Source organism: Lactuca virosa, chromosome 7 (assembly GCF_052849685.1).
Source record: "Lactuca virosa cultivar CGN04683 chromosome 7, Lactuca_virosa_CGN04683_v6, whole genome shotgun sequence".
Classification (NCBI taxonomy): Eukaryota; Viridiplantae; Streptophyta; class Magnoliopsida; order Asterales; family Asteraceae; genus Lactuca; species Lactuca virosa.
In genome coordinates this window covers 237,137,851-237,147,286 of record NC_136432.1, presented here as the reverse complement: position 1 = coordinate 237,147,286, position 9,436 = coordinate 237,137,851, and the positions used below count along the sequence as shown (strand labels likewise).

General features: G+C 31.9%; 1 protein-coding gene across 4 annotated transcripts; it reads right to left on the bottom strand.

Annotated features, from left to right (window-relative positions):
* Positions 1-3,194: 3,194 nt before the first annotated feature.
* LOC145123250 (UDP-Glycosyltransferase superfamily protein) lies at positions 3,195-9,130 on the bottom strand. Of its 4 annotated transcripts, none has more exons than XM_079058468.1 (16): positions 8,972-9,130; positions 6,214-6,324; positions 6,039-6,110; positions 5,837-5,930; positions 5,575-5,744; positions 5,371-5,441; positions 5,228-5,309; positions 5,037-5,138; positions 4,892-4,947; positions 4,785-4,819; positions 4,476-4,692; positions 4,153-4,362; positions 3,992-4,051; positions 3,859-3,898; positions 3,525-3,746; positions 3,195-3,436 (listed from the first exon to the last, which is right to left on the bottom strand). In XM_079058468.1, exons 2-16 carry the CDS (start codon positions 6,286-6,288, stop codon positions 3,365-3,367), a joined length of 1,578 nt encoding a protein of 525 aa, XP_078914594.1. In that variant the 5' UTR covers positions 6,289-6,324; positions 8,972-9,130; the 3' UTR covers positions 3,195-3,364. The 4 variants fall into 4 exon arrangements, with proteins under 4 accessions (XP_078914594.1, XP_078914596.1, XP_078914595.1 ...); XM_079058470.1 differs by having other exon boundaries at positions 5,575-5,702; XM_079058469.1 differs by having other exon boundaries at positions 6,214-6,310.
* Positions 9,131-9,436: the final 306 nt, after the last annotated feature.

The window sequence follows — 9,436 nt, the reverse complement described above, 5'->3', positions numbered from 1 at the left end:
GTTTAATGTTTTGAGTATTTTTGATGATTTAATGTCGTTTTATCATGATTTGAAATCATGATTTTATAACACAAAGTTCTTGTGTTATGCTTGTATTCCCCCCTTAAAACAGAAGAAATTATGAAAATACGAGGGTATGAACTCACATGATAGGTGGTGATTCGGACAGCGTTTCGTTTCCCGGAAAGGATTTTATTTGACAAAAAACCGGTTCAAATCGGGCAGAGTTTCGACTGGACAGAGGTTAACTTCTCGGGAATCTCGGGGCTTCGAGGCTTGATTAGGGTTTTAGACTTGATACCGGGGCTTTAGGGGTTGTATATAAGTTTGTGGAAGTGAAAAATATGAAAGTGTGTGAAATTTGGGGTGAAAAGTGTAAAATGTCTGGAGGGTCTCGCATGCCTTATATAGGCCGAAGCCTCGGATCCGAAGCAAGGGGAGGCTGCCGCCTGTTCGGACAGGTGGCGAAGGGAGAAGGCTCGCTTCGGACAGCTGGCGAGGCGTGTCAGATGGCCATTGGACCGGACTTCGGTCCAATCCGATGGTGACACGTGGAAGCCTCGCATGTGAGGGTGATGTGGCCGAAGGTCAGCCTTGCGAAATTGCCCAGTTTTCAATATTTCTTGATTTGTGTGCCAAAAACTTGCGAAAATCATAACTTTCGCATACGAGCTCCGTTTTCGACGTTATTTATATGCACGCGTAGGTAAAATTATATTCTACGACTTTCGTTTAGACTTCATCGGCTGATTTTGACTTTATTTTTAATATTATTACTTTTAACAGACCGGGACAGGAAATCCGTTAAAAATTCATAACTTCTTCATCCGACGTCCGTTTTTGTCTGTCTTTTTACCGTTGTACTACTATTGACGAGACCTTCAATTCTCGTTTAGGTTGTGTCGGCTAAAAATCACTCGATCATTATTTCGAGTTTTTAGCTGTACCCTGCTATACTGAAACTTAGAAAAATCGTAACTTCCTCATACGAAGTCAGATTTTGCCGTTCTTTTTATGAAAGTTCTCAGTTTAAGATAAACTACAACTTTCATTTAGATTGTTAAGGCTAAAAAGTCTTTTATTGAAAATTCAGTTTTTACACTGAACAGTGTTTTGCCGGTTTTGTCGCGGATCTTTGATTGGTCATAACTTCTTCGTTATAACTCGGATTTTAGTGTTCTTTATGTTTTTGGAAACCTTGTTACAATCTCTATCACTTGGTTCATCCCAATCGAGATTGTTTAATAATTTATTTTTGAGGGTCAATTATGTAAATATACACATTATGCTAAAATTTCTCTTTATTATTTTTAAAAAGAAATACAAATTGACCTACATTATTACATAGGTTTGAAATAACGGTTTGTTACATTAACCAACACTCAAGCTCTAACGGATCTAAGCAACTCCATAACCCATCCACACCACTTCTGACCGAATCCCATAATGCCCATAATTTCAAGAATGTAATCCCATGAGAGGGAATCATAAGTCTTTTCAAAATCCACTTTAAAGATCAAAATTGGATTTTTAGAAGCCTTGCACCAAGCAACTACCTCGTTAAGGAGGAAAGGACCGTCAAGAATCTGTCTGCCCTTAATAAAAGTGGATTGCTCCAGACTCACCACATACCCAATAACATCCGCTGATCTATTAGCTAAGAATTTACCAATTATCTTATATTGGCAACCTATTGAACTAATAGGTCTAAAGTCCCGAACTATTTTAGGATCACGCACTTTAGAAATAACCGTAAAGAATGAAGCATTACAACCCTTAGGGATACTCGAATGGTGATAAAAGTGCAAAACAAAATCCACAACATCATGATCTAATGCACTGAAATTACATATTAATTGAAATTACATATTAATCGAACGTTACCAAATTACATATTAATTGAACGTTACCAAATGTACTCTATTAAATCGTGTCACAAAGCATGATGTAATGCACTATCGTCGTAGCTCAGAGTTATACTATAGTGATAGTACTAAAAATAAAATACATGTAATAACATTTGTATTTTTGATATTGTATTTTTAATTAATGTATTAGACGTAATTTTTAGTTCTATCTTGTAATCTTTAACTTTTAATTTCTAATTAATATTATATTTCATGTACTTTTGTTATTTAAAAATGGTATATATATATATATATATATATATATATATATATATATATATATATATATATTAAAATTGTGATGTGGAAATTCATTAAACTTTTAGGATTTAAGAGAGTGTAGAGTTTTATGAAGGTAAAGTAATATGGTAAGTGAAATGTTTATGGGGCAATCAATTAAACTCTAAAAAGTTTGATGTATTGGAGATGACTTTAGACTAGTTTATAGAGCTTGTTTTAAATTCTCTCATATATATCATTTATTAATTATAATACAAATATTTTTCTACATACTCTTATATGTCATTTTTACCCAACGTCGTTTTTTATCGACTACAAACTAACTTTTTAGCAAGGCATGGAAATTTCACCCGATCGTTGGGGAACCTGGTTGACCCGCTCCAATCGAGGACGGGGATTCCCTGCAAAAACGAGTACCGGATTTGGGACCGGGGATCCTCATTATCTTAAATGTAATTTTATATCTTCCAACCATCTTATAAACTAGTTTTTGTCGGACTTTATTTTCTTATCAACTAGTTTTTTAACTAATACGCCAAATATGGCCAACAAGTTCAGGGGCGGAGCTTCAACATTTGATTTGGGGGACCGGAAATATAATATGTATAAAAATCAGTGAACAGGGGTGGCCACAGCCAAAATTTTATATTTTTTAGCCTAATATGTATAAAATTAAAGTATAAGGGCTCCTTCTAACCAAAAAAAAATCAGGAGGGGGCCACAACACCCCCTTGCCCTAATAAAGCTCCGCCCTTGAACGAGTTTATTATTAGTTTATTATGCGAGTCAAAATTATAGAATAAAGTTTTTTTATTTGAATAAAAGTTATAGAATAACATTTTTTTCTCATACATTTTTTTTCGACATGCTAAAGCATTATACTTACAAAAACATTCCACTCATGTAATTTTGTTAACGTGTCGACCGATTTAAGCTTGTAAGTTTTGATGACAAAATCTATGACATACATTTGATACATCATTCAAAATATATATATGTATACGTCATTTTAACAAAACTTATAAAAAGGATTTTTTAGAGAAAAAAAAATATAATAACCTATGTATTGCTATTTTTTTATAAGGTTATATATATCGCAAGACACTAGTCATCATTTCATTTGATAATCATTGTAGAAATCAATCTTGCATACTTATAATAAGATGTGACAATTTTGATCAAATCACTTGTTGAATTAAATTTTTAAAAGCTTTGAATTAGTCTTCTTTGGGGGACTGACTTGCATTATTACTTTGTTTCAGCATCTCAACTGCTTCCAACACACCATCCTAAAACGGGCAACATGAAGTTGTCAAAAATATAAAACATAAAATCAAAATGTCTAAAATACCCTTGGAAAACAACCAACAGTATTACCTCAGAAGACAATCTTTGAGCAATTTTTGAGGCATTTTCTTTGACTTGTGAAGATAAAGCAAAATCAATTGCTTTAGTAAGAGCAATTGCAGCTTCCTTTATGCTGATGTCATCATCTTCATGTGGGACCAATTGATTTCTCTTGAGGGCTTCAGGAGCAACTCCAAGCCAAAACATCCTCTCTGCCCAATAAAATTGATCCAGCACAAATGGACACACTACCTGTGTATGTATGCCATTGCCATTGCCATCCATCAATAATTCCTAAATTGCCCTTTTCCTTTTTCTGTTAATGTAACTAATACTAATCAAGGGTAAAGTTGTCCAAACACACCTGTGGAGTTCCCGCATGCAAGGCTGCTGAAGTTGATCCACTAGTCAAACCAGATTATACACAACATAGAACATTAGTACAGAGAAGGGTAAAATTGTCTTAAAAGATATAGACCTTTAAATAACAAATTTACCTGCCTCCATGATGAATAGCAGCAGCACATTTTGGGAACAGCCATTTGTAGGGTACAGAACTATTGAAAAATTTTATAATATATAAAAAGGATAATGTCTTAATAAGAAAAAAAAAATTAAAAAGTAAATATAATTTTCAAAGATGCTTTTTAGTTTTTACCCTGAGAAGCAAAAAATCCTGTCACGAAAAAGAGAAATTCCATCTTTGATTTCTTGACAAGAATTAGATGATGCTTCTCCAGCAAGAAATCTTGTTGCAGCATCCAGAGGTCCATATCCAGATGTGAAAAGGATAAATCGGTAATTTGTCACCTCTACAACACTTCCAAGAACTTGAAGTAGCAAATGAGGTTTTTTCATAAACCCCATGCTGCATAAAGGAAGCATTTTTCAAGGGTTTATAAAAAAAGCATAAATACAACAGAAAGTGCAGGAGGGTATTTATGTAATAATTATTTTGTAAATATAAATTATAAAACTTGCCTTCCAATGGAACTCAAACCAATGAAAACAGGTGGTTGTGATGCTGGAGCATTTAAAAAGTGTTGCAATTTGGTGTGAGCTGAACACAATAAAGCTTCTTTGTTCATATTTTTTGAAGAGGGCAAAACTGTAATTTGTGCACACTCTTTGCACGAGAACTGCCACTCCATAGGAAGATTCCAGAAGCCACAAACATGAACATTTGAAGGCCAGTAACCTAACATGAATTATAAATACATAATAGCAAATTATAATTTGAAACCATTAAAATTTTTCAAATTGTAAATTTATAGTTTTATAGTTTTATACCAGGGCATTCTACAACTTGTTTGCTGAAACCATATCTGTTATATAAAAGTGGTGAAAATTAAAATAATATAAAAATATGTTTAATTTTAATAGTTGTTTAATCTTACAGTAGTAAAGGAGAGAAAGGTCTATTGTGCCACATGGGATGACTTGTGACTGGATCCTATAGATACATAGTTGACCATAGTCAACAATTGAAAATAATAAAGCCCAAAAAAAAAATTAATTATTGGAAGATTTTTTTATACATACTGTGAAAGGTAGGGGACTTAAGTGTAATTTTGTAGATCTCCATGTACCCCAGTCTTCAGTAAATAGTGGCCACATCCAGTGAATTACATCTTTCCAACAAATCTTAATTAAATTTTTAAACAAAATTTAAAGATTATAAATATGTTAGCCAAGTTTTTTATAAAAATATGGAGGATTTGAGATTTTTTTACCTTGTTAGTTGGAGCTGTTTGAAGATAATCATATAAAAGTGGAAGCTCTTGTTTGAATTTTCGTTCAAAGGAAGAAGGAGCACTATGAAAAAAAACAGACACATAAAGAAAATAAAAAATAAAAAATAAAAATAAAAAAATACCTATAAGGGACAACATAAGGAGCTGCTACCACACATCTGACATCAAAAACCTCTGCAAGGCTCCAACCTTCCTGCTTCCAAAAAAAAAAAAAATACATGTGTTCATAAGAAAAAGATTTTCTTTAAAATAATTAGATAAACTGCACAGATATGTTTGTTTTTGTAGAGGTTAATTCACCTTTTTAGGTGTGAGGCAGAAATTACCAATGCAAAGAAGTTTATAATGACCAAATCGCCCTCCATGGACGCCACATCACAAAAGATGTTTTCAAATATGACAACACATTCTTGTCTATGGTCTCTTGTGACTTTCTTTTTCTCTTCATGAAAACCTGAGAAACTCCAAACATACACAAACATTTTAAACCCCTCAACTTTTTTTCCAAAAAATAATTGTCAAATGTGAGGGTTTTTTCGTAAAAAAAAATTTGAGAAGTAAATGAGGTATAGTGGCAATAAAAAGTACCTGAAGTGTTGTTAAATTCACAAGGAGAAAGAGCAGGAGGAGATGAAACAGGAAAGCATGTGACTTTTTTTCTTGTTAGATGTTCCTTTATATCCTGCTAAGAACAAGAGACAAATGTTATATATGTTTTTACACTTGATTTTTATATTTTATACCACTTTTTTAAAAACCAAGTACATAAATTACAAAGTATACCAAAAACCTGATGTGCAGAATGTGTTATAAAAATAACATTGTATTGCATTTGGTCACAAGTAAAAGCTGCAGCAATTGCCTATAGAAGATACATATGAATAATTAATATAAAGCTGTTAATATTTTATATTAATTATATAAAATTAGAAAATAGAGCAAGAAAAGGAGGGAGAGAGAGTTACTGCTATTGGATAAACATCGCCTTTGGTTCCAAAGGCCATGAAAATAGCCTTAGGCTGCCTTTTCATGGAACACATTTTTCTGAATTGATGGATTTAGCTGAAAAAGTTCAACTATTCAACCCATGAAGAGCAATACAACAATTAGATTGAAAAATTGCATGATAGAATTTAAATAGTTTGCAAGTGTAAATAAAGCTTGAAATGTGATCAACATATGGCCCCTTGATTTTGTAGCAAGAAAGTTAATGTTACTACATGATATCTTTTAAGGTTTACATGAAGAAGTTAATTTATTTAATCGACTTCCACAGTTTCAAATTGGTTGCCCACAATCAGGTTGAGTTTTTAAACTCAGTAAAACTTAACTTCTATTTCTGATTCCATCTTCATTTTTGAAAAAGGAAACAATCCTTCCAAATGTTTTTGATTTTATTTTTAAGTAGAAATCGCAACATTGCATGTATTACCAAAAAAGAGCTAAGTGTTCCTAATTTACTACATAATATACTATATACTTAAATGTTACATATTTCCTACATGCAAATTACAACATTGAGATGACTATATATATATATATATATATAGATATAATCATATAAATAACAAGCCTTTCTCATTTTCATAATCAAAACTTTATTACTTGAACAATGTTATGTGAAAAGCTAGCTGATAGCTGAAAACTAGCTGATAAAAAATAACGTTTGGTAAAACTAGCTGAATGATATAAAATGACATAAAAAGGACATTAAAAAGAATATGTTTTCTATAATTAATTAATGGGTATATTTGGAAAAAATTTAGAAAGCTCCTGAAAAGCTAGTATAAGTAGCTTTTTAAAAAGGTAGCTTATAAGCTTGTTTTGTACACATGTTGAGTTTATATCCTTCATATCAATGACACAAGAAACATTTTCGAATCTATGATCTATCACAGACTAGACATTAAGCAATAACATATGTGTCCTTATGACTAAACAACTGTGAATCTAGTTACCTTATGTTGTCAATTAAAAGCTAATTGTAGTTTCTTGTCTATGTCTATACAACTGATTATGGAATTAAGAATATGGATTAGATAAATGAAGCCTCATCTTTAATCGTCTCAACCTACACTTAACAAGTACTTGATTGCCTTCTACCAAAATATAAAAATTACCTAAAAAGTTCACTAACTAATCTTGACTTAAAGACAATACATCAAATATTAGTCAAAGACAATTGCTCTTATATGGAAAAAAAATAACTTCAGTCTAGGGAGTATCATTTGATATATATTTTTAAAATCCTTTTAAAGAAAGTAAGTAAAAGGTTAAAATAAAAATTAATGCAGAAATGGAAGTGATTGGAGTGTGTGAAAGGAAAATGAAAACCAAATAAATATTTTTCCAGAAATATCATGATGACTAGTTTTCATTGAACTTGATCTTATCTGTCATTGAAGGTTAATGGGTTATATAATACCTATCATTCCAACTGTTACTTGACCACTTCTAGAGCCATTATCAAGAGAGGGGTAACCCTATCACAATTTGAACTTTTATGTTTTAGATCCTTGTTGCTTCTGTGTTCAATTTGGTTTCTTTTTGTAATAGTGTTAAAGTTTCTGAAAGCATCAGTAATCATGGTGAAAGAAGGACCTTGCTACCATTGTGGAATTGAGGGTAAGGCTTTCCCTATCTAGCAATTTCATTCCTATTTGGTTTTTTGTATGAGCATTTCAATCTCATTTCTCTATTATTTATCTTATTATTTACCTTCCTAGTATCTTTCTTTTTATTAAATGTGTTGTTATACGTGTCAAATACTACTTAAAATCGTTAACATAATTGCATTGCTCGTTAGCAATATTTTATGATTTTTGTATAATACCAAGCTCTTCGATATACAAGTTTTCAAAGTCATGCACCTATTTAATATATAGTTCAGCAATCTTGAGCACAAATCTTTATTTGCTAATGTGATTTCTTATAACAAATGTAACCTATATATACTTCCAAGGTTGGTATGCACAATGATATGTTATAAATGACAGCAATAGCCTTTCCTTTCAAGATATTAACTTTCATCCGCATTTCTGAATGAACACTATGCCAGATTCCAAATCTGATATACACATTTATAGACTTGATACAAGAATTTCTTAACTTAAACAGAGCCAACATAATAGACATTCTACAATCTTTCACATGATTTCTAAGTTTATTCCTCACATTTGTGTTTCTAAATATGCATAATGTAAACATATACACACATTTGAAGCATGATATTAGGCATCTGTGTTGTATCCTAATGTAAAGTGAATTAATTGATGGATTACAATGTTGAACAGAGACTCCATTATGGAGAAATGGGCCAGCGGAAAAACCAGTGTTGTGTAATGCGTGTGGGTCAAGGTGGAGGACTAGACGCACCTTAAACGACTACATTCCTAAGCATGCCATGAAAGAATTGCAGGGCACTGAGACTGATGAAGACTCGGATTATGACCCAGCCTCAGGCTCTTCGTCAACTAAACCCACCACACATGGTAATAACACACACACACACAAAAAATGCGCAACAGTTTTATCTACAATCATTTGTTTTTACAAAAGGATTCGACGCAAATAAAAGCAAATTAACTACCGGAAGACCAAAATCAGAAGAAGTCGCTACGATAACTTCAAATTAATCACAATAATCAACGAAATTAACGAAAACACGAGACAAATGGAATAAACAGGTATGAAGTAGTTAATTAAATCGCGACATTAAATTACCTCTGCGATTATTTCACCTCTCTAAGATCATCACGTTCTGCTGACTGAAATTTGAGTTTCGCTCATTGAGAATTTCTATAAAACTTCAGCAGTTTTGCAATATGTGAACCGATTGCCCATCCGTATTGTAGCCTGCTAGAAGTCCCCCAAAATGTCGAAGCCAATTTTCGAAAATGCTCAAAATAAGAGGGGGCGACTAGTATATATACATTTTTATTATATCTATTATATCTATAAATATATTAATTATATACATTTGTTTTTTTTTTTCAGAACCAAAAATACTAAATTATACTATTTTTTCTCAAATTTTTTTGATCTAACGGTTTTTATCTTTCATAAGTTTAAAGTTAAACTATTAGGATTTTATAAGTTGCGATTTTGGTCATTTGCTATATTTTAAAGTTACGTTTTAGTCTCTTACATAAATTTTTTTTATAGTTTTTGTTTTTCTTAATATTGCTT

Bases quoted from the DNA above. Each gene is read 5' to 3' on its own strand.
- LOC145123250 (XM_079058468.1), bottom strand. From the start codon at position 6,288: ATGTGTTCCATGAAAAGGCAGCCTAAGGCTATTTTCATGGCCTTTGGA. The intron at 5,310-5,370 runs GTATTTTTTTAT...TTTTTTTCATAG, and splicing joins CCTTATGTTGTCCCTTATAG to TGCTCCTTCTTCCTTTGAAC. The intron at 3,437-3,524 runs GTAATACTGTTG...TGCCCGTTTTAG, and splicing joins CTCAAAGATTGTCTTCTGAG to GATGGTGTGTTGGAAGCAGT.